The sequence below is a fragment of the Limanda limanda genome, chromosome 3 (assembly GCF_963576545.1).
Source record: "Limanda limanda chromosome 3, fLimLim1.1, whole genome shotgun sequence".
NCBI lineage: Eukaryota > Metazoa > Chordata > Actinopteri > Pleuronectiformes > Pleuronectidae > Limanda > Limanda limanda.
Window position 1 is genome coordinate 16,141,031 of NC_083638.1, and position 23,545 is coordinate 16,164,575.

The 23,545-nt window shown below is 42.2% G+C and overlaps 1 protein-coding gene across 1 annotated transcript in view; it reads left to right on the forward strand.

Annotated features, from left to right (window-relative positions):
* Positions 1–1,496: 1,496 nt before the first annotated feature.
* Positions 1,497–23,545, forward strand: part of LOC132998370 (zinc finger protein 710-like) — a 28,374-nt gene continuing 6,325 nt past the window's right edge. The window contains exons 1-2 of the mRNA XM_061067976.1: positions 1,497–1,591; positions 19,847–21,418. Of these exons, the coding sequence (XP_060923959.1) occupies positions 19,889–21,418 (1,530 nt within the window). The 5' untranslated portion in view covers positions 1,497–1,591; positions 19,847–19,888. The remainder of the gene's footprint in view (positions 1,592–19,846; positions 21,419–23,545) is intronic.

The window sequence follows — 23,545 nt, forward strand, 5'->3', positions numbered from 1 at the left end:
TAAATGTTCTCGTTGAAAAAGAGTGTCATCTGGTGGTTTGTGTTGTCATAAAATAATGTTTTGCAGTAAAAATTGCTCAAATCTTTTTTTGCTCAATATAATATAAGTTACAAATCATACAAATAAAGATTTATGGAAGTATCACATGACTATCTCTTTAAAACAGCAAGTCATGACCTTCAGGTAAGATATAATAGTCATACTAAAGGTTTAAGGAGCCAGTTGAAAGAATTAAGTGATTACTAAGAGATACGGTCTAAATATGGTTAAGACATTGGACATTTTGATGGAATAAATCAAAGAGATGGACATCCTATTTAGGGGACCCCAGTGAACCCCAGTCAATAATATTTTATGATAAGTTTCAAAATATATTTGCTTAGTGGTACTTCACTTGGATGTTTTACCCTCTGGGTGCATGTGGTTCATGTTTGACACGTAGCTGCCGTTTGCACAGTCGACTGTTGAAGCAGGAAAGTTTCTCTGCGCTCAACTTAAATCTGGGTTTAAAACACGTCATCATCTTTAACGTCACAACTTATTTAAAAGCTGCGTAATATGATACAATATGTATAAACCAGACTAATATAAACGTGAATCTGTCAGTTCCCACACTGAGAATTTACTTTTTAGATAGATATGTACTTTATAACCAAATTGGGAAATTGCGTTACAGCAGCATGTCAAGGCCACTGCTTGTAGAGCGAATTAGCAATAAAACAGATACAAAGAATTACAATAGCTGAAAATAGAATGTAGTAAACATAAATTTGACTAAAAACTGTACATACTTCCTAAGTAAATAATACACAATAAACTACTGGGATACAGAGTAAAGTACAGAATATAATAGAAGAGATGATGAACTAGGAACAAGTTCCATATTGTGGATTTTTCAATGAGGCCCAATTATTTGTAAGTAGTTTGTGTTGAATAATTCCAGATGAACTATTATTATTATTTCCAGTAGTAGAAGTAGTATTTAAAGCAAAGTGTTTTTTTTAAATATGTGAGAGACCCTGAAGCAGAGCTTCCTATGCTATGCAGGCATGTTTTAAAACATGTCTGCATAGCCATACATTCCAGTTCGGAGGGCCGGCATAGTGCCACCTGCTGGTTTGTGTTGATGTCATAAAAAAAAAAAATAAAAAAAAAAATGTTTTACTGAAACAATTATATAAAAATGTTTTTGTTTTGATCTCAAATAACAAACCATACAAACGCAGATGAGAGGAAGTGTCCTCCTCGTGGGGCTGTTTGTGTAAAAACAACACACCGACAGCCTCATGTCAGATATACTGGTTGATGTGAAAGGTTGTGAAGCCACTCGGGTAAAGAACAAATGGTTATTGAGAGATGAAGTGTAAATGCAGATGATGATTAATGGCTGCTGCCGCTGCCGAGTCGCACTAAGTCCGCCTTTGACTTGTGGCGTTGAGGAGGAGCTCAGTTGTTTATTCATTCACGTCAGCCCCTCTCTTCCCTTCCCTCCTTCCTGCTACACACAACGGGGACCCACCGTTGTAACAGTGTTTCCCAGGTCCACGTCCACCGCAGCCACGTCGCCACCATAAACCGATTTTGGAACCAGGTGAGTGGAGGGGCTTTCTGTGGGGTTCTCCCCCGGGCTGCGGACGGCGGCCGCGGCGGACGGGTGCTTTATTCGCCGGAGCGTTGCCTCGTCCGGGCCAGCGAGGCGGCGGAGGAGGAGGAGGTGGAGGAGGCGGAGTGCCTCAAGCGGAACTTATTAAATTCCTCCCGAGCAGGACGCTAAATGTAGCCGCCATATGTATGTGTGTGTGTGAGGCCATTTTTATTTTACCGCCACTGCGTTCCGTGTGTTTGTTTCTGTTCCTGCGGGTTGTGTCGGTGCGGGGCTCCGAAAACAAATGGTCGATGTAGGTCAGCAACTACAGTCAAAATGTCGTCTTTTCTTTTCTCTTTTTTCTTCTTCCACTACCACATTCTCTCATTCCACGAACAGATGGCGTCGAGAGGGGGGTGGGGGGGATGGAGAGACCGGGGGAAAGAGCCGCATAGAGGAGTGTGGAAGGGGGCTCCACCAGGCCACATTATATCCCGGGTCTGTCCATCACTTAGCCCGGACCCACCCACCCCATGTCGAATCACCGGAGGCCCAGGTGTCTCCCGGGTAGCTTCCGTCTTAAACAAAGTTTTCACCGCCAACTTCTCTTAAGCAGAGCAAGTTTCTGCTTCTTTACCACGAGGTGTAATGGTTTCATTTCGAGCCACAGTCCAGGTGTGGAGATCATGTCTGCCCCCCCCTGTCAGCCCTGGTGGATGTAATGCACACTGGAGGAGGCCACATTTTTTGGTCACACGGGAGGGGGGGCTGGGGTGGGGGTATGTTGTTTGGGGGTCGCACCAGGAAGATGCACTGCAGCAGATAACCTGTAGGTTGCCAGTCTGCTCCAGTGGGTCAGGCTATCACCAGGTTGGCTCCAGTGGGTCAGGCTATCACCAGGTTGGCTCCAGTGGGTCAGGCTATCACCAGGTTGGCTCCAGTGGGTCAGGCTATCACCAGGTTGGCTCCAGTGGGTCAGAATATCACCAGGTTGGCTGCCTCCCCACTTGAGGGATCATGGACCGGGCCACAGGTTCATCTCCTCCTCTGCTCCTAATGACGCCCGTGCCGCCGGCTGTCACCCTGACTTCCTGTCCTGGTTGTCTTGCCTTTTTTTAGTTTCTTCTGCTTTAGTGCCATTTGTTTTTAATGTAATGGAAAGCCTGAGTGAGTGATCACACTGCTGACCCCATGCATACCTGCCATGCACTGTCTCATCACATAATGTGCAGTGGTGCAACTGCATGCAGCAAAAAAGGCAGCTGCATACTGAGCATACCAGTCGGCAGCCCCGGGGACTGGAGCTGTGATGCAGCTCGGTGTCAGTCGGTGCAGTTCCGTGGCTGGCAGCGGCTGAAGAGATATTTTTGGGTCATCAGATTGATGGTCATTTGCATATAAATATTCAAATGAGTCGACGTCCTTCAGCAAGGTGTCTGTGCCGTGCTGCAGATCTTGCTGTCTGTCGTTTTTATGTGTGGAATTGACCCTCTCTGGTATCACTTTGAACAGACCAGAGTCCTGAAATGACACTTTTTTTTATTGACTTCATCATCTCGCTGCCCAAGGGAGTGAAGGGCGTCAACCAACGCGGTCCATACTCCCCCCTATCAGTGTCACTGGAGCCTTTCATCAGAAGATCCCGTTTCATTGCTGCTCTTAGGTCGAGCATCCCCACTCATTTGGTCGCTATTTTGTTCGTAAGTCAAGTGATGTCGGCCTGGTATTTTGTCACAGTACAGTGCACCCCCACCTGCCTTGTGTGGAGTGCATTTCTTGTCTTTTACTGTGCTATTTTCCCTGAATAGTCAGGCAGCTCTAGTGGATAGCCTGTCATGGCTGGAGTGCTCTGCCTCCCCGAATGCAGTTTTGAGGCTCTTTGACTTCCACTGTTTGATGATAATATCTCTAGTCTGTTTTTGCCTGAAGGCATCTCTGCAAATTTTAATTTGCTTTGCAGACTTGCTGTCTCTCAGTTGGCTGCTATATTTGTTGTCTTCTGTGTTAACCTTGTGTCAATAGACTATCTTACTGAATTTGCTCTGCCGTTTTGATTTTTCAGTGTGGTTTGAAGACATTCAAGTCTTTATTTGGACCAGGCCACGTTGTTTTAAGCGTCGAAAGATTGCTGATGATTATACGATAGTCTTTGACGATGTGTATGATGATCTCATAACCTAATGTAATAATAGTGCACTTGAAAATTTGTCAAGATCAACAAGAAGCTGGCAAGCTGTCAACCATTCAGTTTTGTACTTTGTCTGCAGAATAAATGCCTTCAAGTTTAACAGTGCAGTTTTTTATTTCTTCGTCAGCTTGAGCTGTACAGTGATGAATGAATTTTCCCAAGTCTGGATCGATATTGTGTTATTACAGTGCTGCTGCTACGACACCATCTGTATGCTACTCAGGGGATCATAAGCTGTTCACCCATGGATCATCAGTGGGCCTGGTAACTGTGTTGAATGAGGTCCAGCAAGGCCAAACAAAACATACATCAGGACATCCACAGTATTTCTGGAAAAGAAACCAATCATCTTTGCAGACCCTGTGAATTAGTCACATCTCTTTTATAAATGAAATTACTGAAAGTTAAGTTCTCTCCCTTTTTTCTCCAGCCTTTATCTGGATGTGGGACTGAAGCTGTGGTAAAAGGTTTAGAATAGCCGATGATGGTGTCAGCACATTGCATTGCACAGTCGTGCTGCAGGCAGGGTTAAAAAAAGAGGCTGATGTTTCTCGAAGCACAAAGACCTAATGTGTAGAGCAGGGCCTGTTGGTTACTGAACGACCTCTAGAGCGTAATGCCATTTTGTGTGATGTGTAGGCCCATTTAAACACCACAATACTCAGGCCTTCTGGAAACAAGCCCTGCAATGTGGCATTGTTTGAAATATAACAAATTAGGATTATTTGTGTTAGTAAAGCAAGCTGACAGTTTACTCTTTATGGCTTTATTATCAATAAATGCAGGTTGTCTATCTTGAAAGGCAAATAACACAGCTGTCTTTTTAAATAATATTGTCTGACTGAAAAAAAGCATAGGTGTATGATTGTAATCTAAAACAAAAGCTACAAAAAACAGGATGGGAACCCACAAAGTGTCACTTATTGATAATATAACTTGTCTGATGGCAGATTCGTCAACACTCATCCTATGTTTTCCTTGATATCTGTAGCAAATGTTAGCAAGAATTTTTAGTCATGTTTGCAGCATGGCAGTGTCAGACTGTTAGTCCAGCACTTTTGTCCAGACAAAAATATATCTCAACAACTATTGAAATCAATGATCCCAGAGGATGAATCCTAATGCTGTGGCGATACTCTGAATTGTTCTCTAATGCCATCAAAAGGATGACATTTTAATTTTGGAGTGAAATGACAATAATGACTGTTGGATTGTGATGACATTTTCATGACGTTTAGGACCAAGGGGGATGAATCACTGTAAATTATATAACTTCTCACTTATTCGTTATATCTGTAAGCATTTACTGGATGGATGGGTATAGCGTTTGGGCAGATGTTCATGGTTACCAGAGGATGAAGCATTGGGACTTACTCGATCCCCTGACTTTTTTTTTTACCTTGGTGTCACCACATATATTATGAATTTCCACTTTTACTTCATAATCTTTAAATTTCTACTGGATGGATTGGCTCCCAAAGGGTGAATCTTCTTTACTTGGATGATCCCCTGACTTTTCCTCTTGCGTTACCCGGAGGTTCACATTTCTGTTAGTAAGTGAAATGGTACAAAAACTGATGGATGGACTGCCATTGATTTGAGTACATTTATTCATACAGAATGACCAAGGTAATCTGTAAATTTCTCATCTGGTGCCACCATCAAGTACATTTTCAATACCTTGGTTGATTACCATCACTGCAAAAAAAAAAAAAATTCGCCATTCCCATCAACATCAGTTGTACTTTGTCACATTTTCTGTGTGAAACCAGACGACTGGCAAAATAGCTGCTTCTGTGTTCTGCCGATATATTAGCTCAGACTATACACTAGTAAATTTAACGCAGAGTAGTTTTTATGAATCTTAAGTCTTCTCCACGAGGTGTATCCAGGAGAATCTCTTGACAAACTACGTAATGTCCGTTAGGTGCAAGTCGTGCCTGTCACTTTTGGTCTTGTTGCTGATCTTGCTAAATACTGTCCTTGCCAGCTTTAGCTGTGTGAAGTTGTTATTAGTTGTCCGCTGAGTCATTTCGGGCCGGTCAGTCCTCATACTCTGCCAAACTCTATGCTTGAATTTTTTTTTAGTGTTGAGCTTATTTTGCTTCAGTCAAAACGTGGTTTTGTACAATCTGCTAATTATTTATGGCTTATTTTTTAATATTCACTGTTTTCACACCTACAGAGATGCTTATCTTTTCCCCCTCATACTCTCGATAATTAGCCAAGTATTGAATCATGACTGGACCATAATCTTATGGGCTGATCTGGTATAGTGCAGAATATACTGTTTGCAACTATATCCAGTGTTAGCCTTTTGCCTCATGTCACTGCAATCAGCCTAGCTTAATACCACTTCCCAGCATAATGTAGAGCAATGGCCTACTTCATACCCCCTTCGATGTAATTTTAGCTTTGTGTGTTTGTGTGCATGCATTGTTTGTATGTGTTTGTGCAAGCTTATCTGTTTTGTGTCTTTCTCTCACCGTCCCTGTTTCACATCCTCTCGATTCCTCCCTTTGCTTTCACACTGTCTCGGTGTGACACTGTTCAGGGTTTTGTTATGGCACACTGCATTACTTCAGCTCATTATCTGAGTAGTTTTACTCTTAGTGATGCTCACCTCTGTGGATGGATTGCAGCCATTTTACAGTGTTGTTTTGATTAACATTTGTTTTGTTGCTCAGCCATTACTGCTGACATTGACTTTTTGCTGAGGTCAAAAAGTTGTGCTGTTGTACAAGATAGTTGGATCAAGTCTGTGAGTGAAATCATGTCTTCAGATTTCAGTAAATATGCTACCTTCAAAGTTTTGTTTTTGTAGAAAGGAAAAAACATTTAATATTTATTCTGACCATTTAGTATTAAAGGTCCAGTGTGTAAGATTTTGGTGAAAGTGATTTATTGGCAGAAACTAAATATGAATCAGTCCAAGTTATGTTTTCACTAGTGTGTTTCATCTGAATTGTTGTTTTCTTTACCCTAGAATAGGCCCTTTATATTGGAATACTTTATATTTACATCGAAAACGGGCCCTCTCTTCGGAAGTCGCCATGTTTTTCACAGTCGTCCAAACCGGACAAACTAAACCTCTTTTGAGTTTTTGTAACAACTGAAGGTTACAACAGATTCTATTTCATATTTAGCAGGGGGAGGAGAGATGAGGGGTATTCAGCTGAAACATTCAACTTCACAACTAGATGTCACTAAATTCTACACACTGAACCGTTAATGTTTTTTGGGGGGGATAAATAACAAATTCTCACCACCCAAACTCTTTCTCTTCTAAAAACAAAAGATATACCTGATTACTGTCATCCCAACCTACTTCTATGGATACAGTCCTTAGTCAGATTTGGCTCATATGTGCATAAGGCTTGGAATCACAGGTGCTAGAGGAGCTCATAGCTCAAGTAATCTCATCATTGGTGTAGAATAATCATTAGTAATAATAATAATTATTAGTATTATCTCTTAGGCAATCACTAGAAATAGAAGATTCTATTCATTAATATTCAATTAATAGTTTGGTCTGTATAGCATACAGTAAGAAATGCCATCACAAAGGTGATGTCATGAAGTGTCTTGATTTGTATATTCAGTATAAACTTCAAGCGTGAATTATTTATATTATATTATATTATATTTAAGAAACATTATCATGAATATTAACTAAACAAACGCGTCAAAATATTTGCTCATTCATTTTATGTCAATCTACTAATTGATTAATCGTCTTATTATCTGGTAAGTTTAGAATGAACTGCTTCATTTGGTAAATGTGCTCATTAATCATTTTAACTCTGTGAATGAGAACAGTTAGGCAGCTTTATTTAAGCACTTCGGTGATACGTTTTGGAAACACTGTGAACTTTTCTGGGCTTAGCAAAATACCTTAGCATCTTCTTCAAATGGCAATTGCACCTTAAAGCTATGGTCAGGCTTGATGTATTGGTCATTGCTTGTCAACACGACACCTTCCTTTTTCACACTCGTCCCTGAGGCACAATGACTTGATGCAGTCTTTTCCCAAACGATAAGTGGCGCTGCTGAGAAAAAAAATCAACCACATTGCCAGAAAAAGGCAAAGTAGAAAAATAGAAAAATAAAATACAACGATTTAAGAACCAGCTTGTTTCCTTCAGGTGCACTGCTTCAGGCTTTTGAGCAATTATTTTCCTTGACGAACCAGTTTTATCCACAGTTTCCTGAAGAATGCCTCGTCTTTACCAAATGTCTTTGTTAATCTCCCTCCAAGAGCCTTCTGAAAATTTGTATGTTCCATTATTTATTACATTATTGATGGGTCCTAAAGAAGTCTGTGCAGACGGACCTGAAGAGTATTGCCTCCAGCTCCATCCATGTTGAGCCTGATGCACCACGCAGCAAGTCAAAAATGTTGGGAGGTGTGCGACAGCTTAAACAATGCCATAAACAAATAAATTAATTTGGGATGCGTGCCGCTGTGCATAAAGACGGGACCACTATTGATTAATTAATTGCATTTAGTGGGTTAATAGGTTACATCTTCTCTGATACATTTACCATCCCCTTAGTTTAGTAAAGATCTGTATCAAGGAGCCACATGTGCATCAAGTTCATTCTGTAAGAGAAAAGTGGGTTTGGGTGGGGGAAGAACAACAGAGCAGTGAAGGAGTGGTGGGGATGATACTGGAAGAGAAAAGATAAGAAGGAAGTGATGAAAATGGGGAAAAGTGAGAGAGGAAAAGGGGGGTGTATCCATGGAAACATGAGGACAGACTAATGGGTGAGAGGAGGATAACGGAGCGATTTAGTTTGAAACTGTTAGTTACAAAGCACTGGAACAAAATGGTCGGCCCACAGCAGTATTTAACAAAGCAGCAGAGAACTTTTGGACGGACGTTAAATTGTGTATTTTATCAAATTTCCACTCAAAGTGATTCTGTTTGATGGTTCCATGCCATCATATTTTATTGTGCTATGGCACAATATTTAATTTGTAACATAAGAGTGAAACATGCTATGAATAAAATGGTATTAAAACATCTGGTGCTGATGTTTTAATACTGTAGGGGTGCTTTGGATTGAATAAAACCAGATTCATCTTCGTCCCTTCACATCTGTATTGAGAGAATGAGCCGTTCAACAGGCCGGTGTCATGAAACTTTTTTTTCATTTTTAAGTAGAGGAGAGATAAGATGTAAGTGGGAACAGCTGCAGTTAACACACCACGTGTGTGAGAATGTAGGACTTTATTCCCAAAGGACAGCTCCTCATAAATATATTACAATGTATACTTGCCTCAAGTGCTGCAAATGATATACAATAAATCTGCAATTTGCACCTGCTGGAAGCATTAATACATATATCTTAGATATCAATTAATGTTGGTTTCAGGTCAAACTTTTTATTATAAAATCATTCATTGTACAGAAGCACCACCTCAGACTGTCTTTTCTGATTCTTCTGACTTTGTTTATACTTAACATGGGGAATATAAAAGAAAGCTTGAAAGGTTTAGGGGTCACTGAAGTGCAGGTCAATATGGTTCAACTCCTTGGCCATAGGTAAAATACTGATATGTGTATTTTTTTTGTTATTGAAAAACAGCTATACACTAATACCAATTACAACAATTATGTTACAACAAAAACACACATTAACAGCTTGCTTAAAATGTTTTGCTCTCTACTTATTTTAAATAAAATAGATAAGTAACCAAAATCTAAATTATGTAAGGAAATATATATATATAAACATAGTGAAATGTCTATGGTTTTAAAGGTTCAGTGTGAAGAATTTTGTGACATCTAGTGGTGAAGCTGCATGTTCCAGCTGAATACCCCTCACCTCACCCTCCCTGTCTAAACATGAGAGAGATCCTGTGGCAGCCTTCAGTTTAGTTTGTCCAGTTTGATCGACTGTAAAAACAACCATAACATAACTTAGAGAACCCGCTCCCCATTTAAATATAAAGTATTTAAATATAAAAGGCCCATTCTAGGTTAAAGAAAACAACAATTTGTACAATTTAGATGAAACACACCAGTGAAAACATTACTTGGATTATTAGATATTCATCTCTGCGAATAGATTACTTTCACCTAAATTTTATATACTCAACCTTTTAAATAAAAGTCAAAATCCCAAACAGTCGTTATGTATCAATGTATGAGGTAACACGATGGGGATTTAGCCTATGGCCCACTGCTGAAAGTATCGCAGTATTATTTAAATATATTTGCTGTATTATGGGTATTTGTGGCAATATTCCTGGAAAATAACAATATGTTAAGTTATGCTATTGTTAACAATTATCTGCATATGAATGCCGGACACAGAAATGTTATCATATGATGGACAATTGTTTCTGAGAACAATGCAAACGTATCATGTCCTGTTGCTACAGCTTCCCATAAAAAGCATTCCACTGGTAAAACACGAGTTGACTTTTATTATGAAATAGTCACAAGAAATGTAATGCTAAGCTCACCACTATTGGTGTGAAATATTGTGAGAATGACAGAACAACATCAGAGAAATACAACTTTGAGGGACATGCCATCTTCTTAGAACTGCAGCCTAAAGTCTGATCATAGCAGCAGCTTTGGGTTTCAGAGTTGGAGCTCTGAACTGTCTATTTAGCCTGAAAAGTTATTGCTGACGTGTTCTTTCTTCAAATAACTTTTTGTTCTCAGTACAATAGAGGACATGAGGTTGGGTCAGTCTGTGTGTGTAGTAACACTTCTTTGAGGTCAGCACGGTGTGTCAGGACCCTTTGACCTTTCAGAGTGGTCACTTTTAGTGGTGATCATGTTCTGACTTTTGCTAGTTTCATGTTGTGCTCTCGCATCCAAACCAATAATCTAGAACAACATTTCTGACCCTGTGAAGTCAGCTCTTCTTGTCTATTCCCCTGCTCTTCCTGTGACCTATGAAGGAATTAAATGATCAATGTGTCATAAATACCAATTCTTATATTATCTGTCTCCCTCCTGAGAGTTTAAATATCACTTTGATTTTAAAATGTGGGCACATATTGCAAATAATCATTAATCAATTTCTCTAGTGCGCAGCATTTTACTCTAGTCGCATGAACTTAGATGTTTTTGATACAGATACTTAAAAGTAGTTTTCAGTGTATTGGGGCACTTTTTCTCTGCCATGATACTGCAGCTTAAGTTTTATTCAGATACTGAGCAGTGGTCTGATACCAGTGCTCTCTGCGGTGTCCTGCCATATTGTTATTTGTCCCACCAGAGTTTCATGTTGAACCAATTAGTTTTTTGCACATGCATGATAAAAGAGCTACATACAGCTTCATTGTAGAGCTGTATGTAGCACTACCTGCCTTCTTCCCTCGGCAGCAATGGAAGAAATTTCATGAAGGTTGGCCATCAAAACATCCTCTCAGGCTGAGGGTCAAGCAGTTCTCCACTGACAGGCCTTCTGAGTAGATGCTCTTACCTGTCACTTGAGCAAACGGTATTCTCTTGTGTGTGTGCCCCATCACCCCACACAGCCACAAGTCTAATAATTAATATGCTGCACATACTGGTGTTTTATGAATTTTAACCATTTAGGTTATGGCAAGTTTTTTAATTAATCTACAGACAATGTTCAGTTTTTTCCCCCACGCTAATAGATTGGTTGTTGGAAAAAATCTGACCATTGTCTCTTGATTAACTAAAAATCTATGTCAATAACTGGGTTTTGCCTTCAGTGTGAAAGGGTAAAATTGGCATTTTTCCCAGGTCAAATGATTGTATTAGTCATGGGTATTTTCTTGGCCTAAGTTCCTATTGGCAGTGATGTAAACTTGACATGAATGACTTGAAAGATGGACTCTGTCGGTACATTTCCTCCCACTGAATAAACATTAAGTCATTAAAACATCCTGGATTAATTCGCTGCCATCTTGCTTAGTGATGTCATTTGGAGCCATTGTCACGCATTAGTGATCAGGGAGTGGAGTTGCAGTATTGTGGTCCTGCTAATACGCCCACCTCGCCAGTTCGATTTACACATCTCAACCCATTTTAACTGAAGAAGACACCCTAACAGACACAGACCAGGACTTATAGGACAAGGACGTTGTTGTAAAGAAGAGTCCATGGAATTCTTTAGTGTGGAGACATTTTGGTTATTCAAAGTCCGACGATAAGCAGAGTAGTGTGCACCGCAAACTGTGTCGAAAGCATTTTCCCACAAAGGCCGGTGATACCACTTATCTTTTTTACCCTCTGAAGCAGAAATGACAGAAATAGTGATTTCATTTATATCGGGATAATATCGATATTGACTGAAAAAAAGAAGCGCCCAGCTCTACAGCAGGGCCCTTTATTCAATCTTTGGGCTACACATAATACTTGTTTGTTAAGTTGGCATGGCTGGCATCGGCAGGCTTTTATTGATGCCAGTTTGCCAAAATGTAAACAAAAATAAGCTTCAACAGAACTACAACCTGTGGCCTGCGTTGTGACTGAGTGAATCCACGGGAACAGGGGCGAGAGGAGGGGCTGATGGAGGCTTGCAGCTTTCTCAGCCCCTGCAATACAGTGATATCAATCTATCTGTGATAAGATAAAGTCGACCAATATATCAGTTGCATTGTATTGTTGAGTGCCGCAGCAGATGTGAAAAGTAAAAGATGAGGGCCTCTGGCTGTGGCCACATCACAATGTACCTGAATGGAGCTGATGCTAGTTGATTATAATGGTACTGGTTGTGTGTGTGTGTGCATGTGTGTGTCTGTGTGTGTGAGGACTTGTAAAAACCCACAATACCATTCTTCTTTTCCTACTCCTTATGCTGCATCCATGTTTGTGAAACCCACAAAATAGAGCGAGATAGGGTCTGTTCTCTCTTTCTTTTTCTCCCTATTTTTTCTACCTCTTTCTGTTTTTCTCGCTCTAGCTCTCTTCCCCTCCCCCTCTCTCTGTTTCTCTTTCCTCCTCTCTCCCTTTTTCATTCTCCCTCCCTCCCTCCCTCCCTCCCTCCCTCCCTCCCTCCCTCCCTCCCTCCCTCCCTCCCTTCTTGTCTCGCTCTCTCACCCTTTTTCTGTCTGTCTGTCTCTCTCTCCCTCCCTTTTTTTTCCTGTCTCGCTCTCGGTTTCCATCATGCTTTACCCCTCCCTTTCCTCTCTCTCTTTGCCTCCCTCCCTCCCTCTCTCTTTCTTTCTCTCTTCCTCTCTCACGTTGCACACTGCCCCTCCCTCCCTCTCTCTTTCTCGCTCTCACGTTGCTCTCTGCCCCATCTCTCTCTCTCTCTCTCTCTCTCTTTCTCTCTCTCTCTCTCTCCCTCCGTGTGTCTCTCTCTCTATTTCTGCTGCTTCTCTTGCTCTCCCTTTACATCCTCCCCTCCCCCACTGCTGCCTCTCATTCTCTCTCTCTTTCTCTCTTTACTCTCTCCATTTTACTCACTCACTCACTCACTCACCCTCCCCTCCCTCCCTCACTCACTCACTCACTCACTCACTCACTCACTCACTCACTCACCCTCCCCTCCCTGTTCTCTTTATCTCCTCCCCTCCCTCCCCTTTCAATCCCTCTTTCATTCCATCCAATCATCTGTTCTCTCTCTCTTTCTCTCTCTCTCTCTCTCTCTCTTTCTCTCTCTCTCTCTCTCTCTCTCTCTCTCTCTCTCTCTTTCTCTCTCTCTCTGCCTCTCTCTCTGTGCTTCCTCTATTACGCCCCATTTTGTCCTCTGCAGTTTCCCTTTCTCTCTCTGTCTTTCCTCCATGTTCTCTCTATCCTGCTGTTTACCAAACTCCCTCTTCACATTTATGATACAAACTTTATTTAAAAAACAGTTTTTTTCAACCAGAAAAAAACAACATGTTTGAGGTAGTTTGTTTCTAACAAAAGCTGCCCAATGAACAAAAACCTTTTTCCATCTCAATTATTTCATATTTGTTTCTCATTTAACACGTCCATCTCCACAGCCGTTTACTGGCCTATATTATTCTCGTTAACCCAAATCATAATCACCGGCATCCTTTAAAAATCGGCCCCCAAGCTAGCGGTCTTTATTCCAAAATGGCGGTCGCCTGTTTGTTTATATTCAACAAGTGGCTAACTTGCTGGGCCACAGAAGGACCACAAATCGCAGTCGCCATCCTCAGGGAAATGTAAACTAGATGAACCATGTGACCTCCTCACCTCTCAGGTTCACAGACAGCATGGCCTTATGAACACCACTGTTCCGTCTGCACAGCTGGAAGCGTTTTGTCACTGGTTGAGGATTTACTGGAAGATAAATGCAAGCATTGGTTTTTGGCATGGATAAGATTTGGCAATATTTCAGTATACTTGAGTTGTGGAATTATAAAGTAGCGCTGTTTTAGGTGCTCGTGGTCAAGGATGTAAACGTCCCATTTATTTTCTAAAGAGAAAATCGAATGTGGCTTACAGCTGGAGCATCTTTACGGCTTGGATAAGTCTATGAAAACTCAAAGTCTTTTGAGTGCCAGTGACTGAGGCTCATGGGTATTGGAGTTTTGATCCACCAGGCCAAAGTACAGATTATTATTTCTTAGAAGTTAAGTCAACAATTAGAACTGCTGGGAGAGTCCTGTGTTTCTGTGTTAAATACGTTGAGGATATTGTCTGCATTTCTTTTGAGATTGGGAATACACAGAATGGGGACATACATTGGGAACCAATGACCCCACTGTAATGCCACTGAATTTGAAATCATCACAGCGAAGAAACTGGAACCAATAAATATTGGTCATTGTCGCTTCATAAATAAACTGAGCAACTTTTATAATTCTCGATTTTTTGTTTTCTGTTGACAGGACCCACAATCGAGCTATATCATGCCTGACATAAAATACTCCTGTACCACATTGTTCATCACTGGTAGTTCGCACAGGTTAAAGGCAGCCTGGTCTGTGTGAACCATGTCAGGCTCTGACATTGTCCTCAGTGTCTTTTATCCACTTACCCATCTAGAACAAGTCTGCATCGAGCTGGACAGAGTGCAGTTTACACCTGCTATCAGGACGTGTCTCACTTTGGTTGTATTTCACTTCCTGCTCCCTTTTGACTGTATCTCTGAGGAACTGTTTCTATGACAGAGATATGATGTTGTTGTTCGCACAGCTGGAACAGAGGGTTGCAGTATTTACAGTGTGTTTTGCATCAGATAAAAACTTTGTAAAAGTTACTGTTTGGGTCACCTCTCACTGTAAAATAGTCACAGGAAATTGTGTCGTTGGCGAGTGAACAGATACCAATACTATATACTATGGTTAATCAAAAATGCATCTATGAAAGTGTAAATGTTATATTTAAATAATATTTTCTGCGTTTTCAGATGGAGGATAAGTCTGAAATGTTGCAGGTAATAATAGTCCAGTCAGGAGCAGCAGCAGTTAGCAGGTAGATGCAGAGCTACAGGTGACAGGCTGTTCACCTCCAAGGGTGTGAAGTTACCACAGGTGTCTCCATATCTCCCAGAGCTGTTATCTTCATGATTGCCACTTTGAATTTGAAAGGCTTTGCTGTGCAAACATCTTGTGGTGTTTTGTGGTTGACTGAGTTATGATTGATGTGGGCTGTATAGCATAACCCCAAAGAGCATCAACTATTTGTGAAGAGTTAATATTTTTTGATGGAAACTTAGAAATCACTGCCTCTGAAAGTGGAGACAGGACAACCCCATCGCACACAAAACTGAGAAACACAAAGAAAATGAGAAAAAAAAGGTGAAATGTCATTGAATACAATTATTAAAATATGCATATGGGGTTAAACAATGATGACTTCTATGAGATAAACCAAATCCACACATCACGACTCACTAAACACTACTGATAAAAAAAGAAAAAATTATCTGATAAGAAAATTTCCCCTAAAATATTTTACTAAATTTATTATGTTATCCATATATTGTTTGAGAAGTCTACCAACTAGAGTGTGGATACCGGACCCATGCAAATCAGGGCAACATTTTGAAATTATTTCCATGTTTGGTTTGGGTTAAGTCACGTTGGCTGGGCTGTATACTTGAATTGTTAATGCTGCATGTGGCTGTATTTGGTGAAAACGGTGCTCAGGTTGGTTTCAGGCACAAGAATAAGCAATGCCTCTCGGGTTTGGGAAAAGCTAGACAATTTTTTTCTTGAGTGTTGAGTTCGGCAGAAAATTGCAACCAGAGCCAACTAATCTATTGCAACTAGTCTTATTCCTTCAGTTTCCTTGTCTGCAAATATCTTATTTTGTTAAGATCCAGAACCAACAGTTTAATTATAATCAAGCAAAACCTAATTGTGTATTTTAGTTTAGTTGAGGAGTGATTAGTTTCAGTTCTTTCATTTTCCTTTTTCTTAAAATGCTATCTGGCTAGCCAGCAGTAAAACACAGGGCTGCCAGTATATTTACGTTTCTATTAAAAACAGAGAAAAGCACAGCCTGATATTACTGCAGCTGTGCTCTGTGACATGGGAGGACATGTGATTGATTGAAAGGGAGGAAGAGTAACGTCATGGAAATGAATGTTGTGGCCGTACAGCACGGTGGAGAGAGAACACACCTTCAGCAAATCATGCATTGACTTACGCAATAGTTAATACTGCACATCAGCATCTCCAATTACAATCAGCAGTCCATTCACAAGAATCTCACTGTCCTTGGAAGTTAGAGGAAGTTTGTCATTATTTTAGAGCTGTTGGGTTAAATAATTGGTTGCAGAAAATGAATCAGCAACAATTGTTATTGTTTTTTTATTCACTTGCTGAAGCTTCAAAATATGCCATCTTGCATTACACTTCCATGACACTAATGAGGTTTTTTTTAATTAATATATTAACTTTTTGAATTCGACAATACCCTGAATTCTTAAATGACTTTTTATAAACCTGAGCAGAGCATCAATCCACACATTTCCAAATTGTTTCTGTCAAAATACATACTAGACAACATGTTAAGTATATATTTCAAATTTATAGTCTTTTTTACGTGATGTTTTCTTGAGACAAATTACCATATAAATCGATACATATCTTTATTTATGGTTGCCAATATTAAAACTCAAAATTTACAGAATAAACAATGCACGAAAATGTGTATATCTTTTTTTTTTTAAAATCAATATCAGTCGGACTCTTAATATTTTCATATGTAGGTTTACGTAGTTATTTGATTCTTCTACTTTCCTTCTGTTGTTGATTTGCAGCCTTTGTGTTGTCTCAGTTTCATAATTGGCAGGACGTGTGTGACCTTTCTGGACTCTCATGCCACCACTGGCACCGTCTCACAGCTCCACGACTATCTCATCTCTCCACGCATCCCCAATGTCGCTGGTGGTACTCTGGTCACAAGACGACTTGAAAAGAGAGGAAAGTTCTTCACTCTTGAACCTTGATGTTTCCGAGGACGTAAATCAGTGACCCTGTGTGTGTGTGTGTGTGTGTGTGAGGGATCCAAGGTGCATCATTACAAGGCGTACGATACGCTTATTCTCTCCCGTAACTCTTATTCTTCCCTTCATCCATCTTCCATTTCTTCTCCTTCTTTTACCGCATTCTGCTCCACTCTCCCCATCCCCCTCAGTCTCTCTCTCTCTCTCTCTCTCTCTCTCTCTCTCTCTCTCTCTCTCTCTCTCTCTCTCTCTCTCTCTCTCTTTCTGACTCTCCCCTCCACCCCCTCCCCTCTCCTTTCCTCCAGTATTCTTTCCTTCCAACCCCTCCTCTCTCTCTCTCTCTCTCTCTCTCTCTGTCTCTCTCTCTCTCTCTGTCTCTCTCTCTCTCTCTCTCTCTCTCTCTCCCCCCTCCATTGGCTCATCTCCTTGTCAGTTGCACTTGCATCCGAGTCAGAGCACGAAACAATCTCTCCAATACTTATTCTCTACTCATAAACCTTACTTGATAAATGAGAGGAGCAAGAGAATCAAAGGCAGAGGGAGAAAAGAAATGGAGTGAGGGAGGAAGAGATGAAAGCCAAAAACAAAGGACTCTGCAAGGGATAAACCTGAAGGAATAAACAGATAAAGGGTGAGAGACAGGCAGGCATTGGCAGAAACAAAGACAGAGATTGACAGACAAAGATGGAGGAAATGTGGGTGAGTGAGGCGAGAGGCAGCCCCGGAGGGTTCATCATTTCACACTGAGATGATGTCGATTTTATTTTTGTTGTTGCGTGTGACTTGAGGTGACTTCACTCATTTATCACCAGACTATCAAGGGGACATATATCCGCTTAAACCTGCTCACCCCACCTTTGTATGTTGGGAGACTATTTTGCTTGTTTGTTTGTGTTTGGTCTGCATTTGCGTTGGTGTGACCAGATTCACTCCTGAAAACTGTGGTGAAATAGAAGAGAGAGGGAGGGTGGGCAGTGTAAGCCCCGCCTCCCCTCCCCTCTCACGTATAAGTAGGAGGCGAACGTTGCCCGCTCGCTCACTCAACACTCACGCCGAAGAATGAGATCCTTGAAGCACCTGAAACCCCACAGCAGGAGGAGCGTGGTGAGTTCATTAGCTGTCCCTCGTAGTATGTTGAGCCGTAGTTCACTGAGGTGGAGGGCAACATGGGTTTGTTCACATTGACTCTGAAAGTCAGGTAAGGGAAGCTACTGAGAGAGATTCTTATTTTCCTTTGGGTGTTTTTAGTTTTTAAAGTTGCCGTTTGCAGATTTTTCTAATCTCTCACAAATGAAGAATTGTCTCATTAGCGCCTTCTCCATTTATCCTCCTCTGAGCTTTTGCAAACTCTACCTTTTTCCTCATTTTTCTCCCTCATGTATTTACTTTTTTTCCCCTTCTATCTTTCATTCTGTCTGGCTTTCATTTTGTCATTTTCTTTCTGCTTCTGTCTCCTGGTGTCTCACTGCCTCTCTCTCTCTCGCTCGCTCTCCCTCCCTCCCTCCCTCTCTCTCTCTCTCTCTCTCCCTCTCTCTCTCTCTCTCCCTCCCTCCCTCCCTCTCTGTTTCAACATATCTTTCTCTTTCTTCCTCTTGCTCTTGCTCCTGCTGCCTCACACTCACCCTCTCACTCTTTCACTCTCCCCTCACTCCCTTTCTCTCTCAGCCTCCCTTCTTCCCTCCTTCCCTCCTGTCTCCCCTCCCCCTTCTTCTCCTTATCTCTCCTTCGTTCTTCCTTTACCTTTTTTCGTTTTCTCTTTTTTCATTTCTCCTCTCCCCCTCCCCTCCACTAGACTCCTGCCTGGTCTAATCTCTCTCTCTCTCTCTCTCTCTCTCTCTCTCTCTCTCTCTCTCTCTCTCTTGCTCTCTCTCTCTCTCTCGCTCTCTCTCTCTCTCTCCCTCTCTCCCTCTCCTCCTCTCTTTTTCCTCTTCTCCCCCCTGTTCTCTCCCTTCTCTCCTCTGTTTGTTTCCTCTCCTGCTTTTCCATTTTTTCATTTCATAATCTTGCTCAGTTTTTTTTCCTCTTTCTCTCCTTTTGCTCCTCTCTTACTTGAACGAATGTTTGTGTGTAGATCAGTTGGCCATCTAATCCCCTGCCACACATCCACACTCTCTCTCTCACACACACACACACACTAGCCTTACATGGAGAGCTGAATCAGGATGGTGTCTCTCATGGTTACTGTGTTTCTGTCACTGCATCTAAAGATTTGCATGTGGAAAGTCGTGTTTCAGGTTGACCTCTTGTATCAGAACAAGTGTTTTGGGAACCTCAGGTTCATATCTGTTTTTTTGTGTTTTCTTCTCAGTGATGCAACACTCAGCTATATGAAACCAACACCTGTTTCTCTCTCCTTCTCCCGCTCTCTTGACAACCAGCTCAAAGAAACACAGATTGGATCACCTTTGGCGTTCTGTAGTTTGACTGTGGTCGAATTATCATCATGGCTTTTTTGCCATTATAACAATTTCAAATGGAAACCACCTGATTAAGTTATTAACGGCAATAAATGTGATGTAGTGTCCTAATCGCTGCTGTTTGTGAGATAGACCTTAAAAATTGGCTGAAACAATAAAACCCAGGATGGTGACAGAAAAAAATCTAAACTAATATTTCCCGTCAGTAAAATGAATCATGACAAAGTTAGTTTGTAGTCACATATGTAATTGTGAATGGCTTCCTTGCTGTGCTGATGCCTTGTCCATCCTCATGTGTGTCTCTTCCAGGAGGAGGCGAGCCGGCGCCTGGGTAGATGTGAGCCCAAGGTAATGGCCAGGCTGGTGGACATAGGCACACAGACAGATCCAGTAGTTGTGCTGTCCTTGGCCCAGGCCGCCGTGCTAGGTCTCATCTCCCAGAATGAAGTGTTTGGAGCTACAATTGCACCCAACGGCTTCTATACTGGCGAACCCAAAGAGTCCCCCGCGCCCCCAGTAGACGGAGTCGACTACGAGTACGCAGACCAGCTTATCGGAGCCAACGGAGATTACTTAGGAGACAACTTGGGAGAAGACGGTCAGATGCAGCCCAGCTGTAGTCAGAGGAGGTGGCATCAGGGGCCACCCCAACATCCAGATGTGAAAATGGTTGGCCCCGACCGTCACAGCCTTCAGGCCGCTGACGTGTCCTTGTCCCACGTGAAGGGGGAAGGAGTAAACTCTGGATTGTCGTCCTGTGTCCACATTCTTAACAACATGGCTCCCAGAGGTGGTTTAGTACAAGTCGATCCAGCGACCCTTCGAGGCAGCACCAAGAGCTGTGTAGAGTGTGAGCGGGAGGTAACAAATCAGCCGCCAGCCAACGCACACGTTCACCCTCCGCCCTCACAGGTGGGCCATAGAGGAGGGGAGCAGGGCCACAGAGGACTGCAGGCCCAGCGTCCCATGGTGGGCCACGGTCGAGTTGGGCGAGGGGATGAAGAAGAGGTGGAACACCAGGGGAACAACATGATGAAGCCCACACAGCAGGATGAAGCCATCAGCAGCTACTTCCAGACCAGTGAAGTGGGCAGCTATGATTCGGGAGAAATGGGAATGGGGGGCGAGTACGAAGAGAGCGGCCAGAGCATGATGTGGACAGATGGGACTGGAGGAGCGCAGCACCAGCAGCCTCCACAACCACAGCCGCCTCGTCGGCACGGCGGCCGCCGAGTAGATCGGCTCGATATCAACATCCAGATTGACGAATCTTATTGCGTAGATGTGGGAGACGGTCTTAAGCGTTGGAAGTGCCGCATGTGTGATAAATCGTACACTTCCAAATACAACTTGGTCACACACATCCTGGGCCACAATGGCATCAAACCACACGCCTGTCCTCACTGCGGGAAGCTGTTCAAGCAGCCCAGTCACCTCCAAACCCACCTGCTAACCCACCAAGGCACGCGGCCCCACAAGTGCACCGTCTGCAAGAAAGGCTTCACCCAAACCAGCCACCTGAAGCGACACATGCTCCAGCACACCGACGTCAAGCCCTACAGCTGCCGCTTCTGCCGCCGAGGATTTGCCTATCCCAGCGAATTGCGAGCACATGAAGTGAAGCATGAGCGGGGTCGCTGCCACGTGTGCTCACAGTGCGGCATGGAGTTCCCGACCTACGCCCACCTCAAGCGCCACCAGACAAGCCACCAGGGCCCCCACACCTTCCAGTGCACAGAGTGCAACAAGTCGTTTGCGTACCGTAGCCAGCTCCAGAACCACCTCCTGAAGCACCAGAGCCCAAGGCCTTACACCTGCTCCCAGTGCGGCCTGGAGTTTGTTCAACTCCACCACCTTCGTCAGCACTCACTCACTCATAAGGTACTGACACCAGACACTACTGCTCCCACCCAGACACCCTGACTGTTACATACAGGCCATGAATTAAAATATAATATTTTTTCTTGTCATGTAAAAGCAAACAATAGTGGAGAAAGAATGCAAACAGACACATGATAAAGAGGCACTATTAGATTACAACAGGCCTCACCTCAGTTCATCTCCTGTCCTTTACCCACTGAGATCTGGGTGAAGTAGACAGGTAAGAGCACTTGTCCAGGCAGGCGTCCATCCTGCCTCCTGCATCCTTTTGTATGTATGTCAGATTTTTGAGGTGGCTAAGACCCTGTTTAGACCTGGTATTAAAATATGTCCTGAGTTAATGGATCACAAGTAGTCAGTGCTAAGTGCAGGTCTGAATATATCCTTAATGTGTCTTGAGGTCTGATCAATCAGACCACATTCAGAAATGGACACAAACACAAACACTGTGACATCAGTAAACTCAGACTAGGTAAAACGTACACTGTTTGGTCTTTACAAACACAAATGATGTATGTGTTGATTGCATATGAAGCAGGAAAAAATATTTGATTGCAAATGTTCACAGGAGACATATTCAGGACACATTTTGATGCCAGGTGTGGGCAAAAGAACTTAACGCTTAGCACTTTTGATCGGATCACCCAGGACAGATGTTTATACCAGGTCTGGACAAGGCCTAACACATTTCTGAAGCCACAGTAGAAGAAACTGCAAAATCTCCCATTATAGCAAAGACTAATCAGTTCCCCCAGTCTAAAAATGTGAATAGATTAAATTGAAATGATACAAACACTATTTAATCAGCAACATACTAAGGACAGACTTTGTCCTTAGTTCTGAAGACCCTAACTTTGTAGTTCTACCAGGTCTAGATCAGGAAAGATTTGTTTGACTTCACAGTGAGCACAGTTAATCACCCATTCACTATTCACTAGAAAAGCTGCAGGATGTGTCTCCTGGGAACATCATCAAGAGAATAGAGTTTCTAGCTTTGAACAGACGTTTGTTCATGTTAACAAAACAGAACTGATCGGATGAAAGATCCTGCAAAAATGTCTTAATCCGACTGTGAGCTGAAAAACAAAAAATTTTTCACTTAGAAATGTCCATAAATTTCCTGTTTAATGAGACAAGGCATTCACATGTACTTATCTTTTATAATCCTCGTCTGAATGAGCTGTAATCGCTCAGTTTCTGCTGTCAGTTCTACACACACACATGAATGCAGTTACTCACACACAAAAACACACATGCGTCTTGGGAGGGAAAAAATCTCATGAAACAAATTTGATTTGTAAGGATTTACCTAAACTTGAATTTTAAGTCACACGTCATCACAATGTCAGAGGAGTCTATATTCTAAATGGAGTTTTTTGTTGTGGCTTGTATTTGGGCCTGCTGTCTGTCCACTGCTCCCCCTGGTGGACAACAGCAACAACATCCATCTATTGTGCAGACAGTTGGTGGACTGACATAGCATTTGTCTGCTTATACAGACGCCGTTTTTCAACCCACCACCTGTGATACATGTCTGTTTCCCTCGATTTTCCCGAATCCACTTTTTCAGTGGCACATTTTTGTCTGCAGACACTGGCTGCAGAGCGCAGCGTTTGTGATGCAGATTCATTTAGACGGGCAACCTTGGATGTTTCGAGTTGTTTGCGCCTCTGACCTGCTTCTCAGTGTTTATACATTTACTGTTGCATGTGGCTGAGAATATTATGGGAGCAGTATAAGGTCGGTACAGAGGTCTTTTGGCGTTGCACTACAGTCACCTCCTTTTGCTAAACCTAAAATGGCTGCCTTGGATTCATGGTCAAAGACATGGACATCTCACAGACGAGATTAAAGGATCTTTATGTTAAAATGTTTAACAACAGTGCTGCTGAAAGCCCAGATTTATTTTTTTTATATTTCCATGACAGGATAAAACTCCAAAGCTGTTCTGTCCATGAGAGTGAAGTTGTAAACCTCCTCTTTGTGCTGCATGTTCAGCAGGAAGATTATACCACCTATGATGTTTTCTGGGAGAAATCAAATGTTAAGTTACAACAGCATAAATGTAGTGAGTAGTTTTTATGGGCACAAGTGTTACAGCCAGCCAGGACAATCTAATCTGCTAGC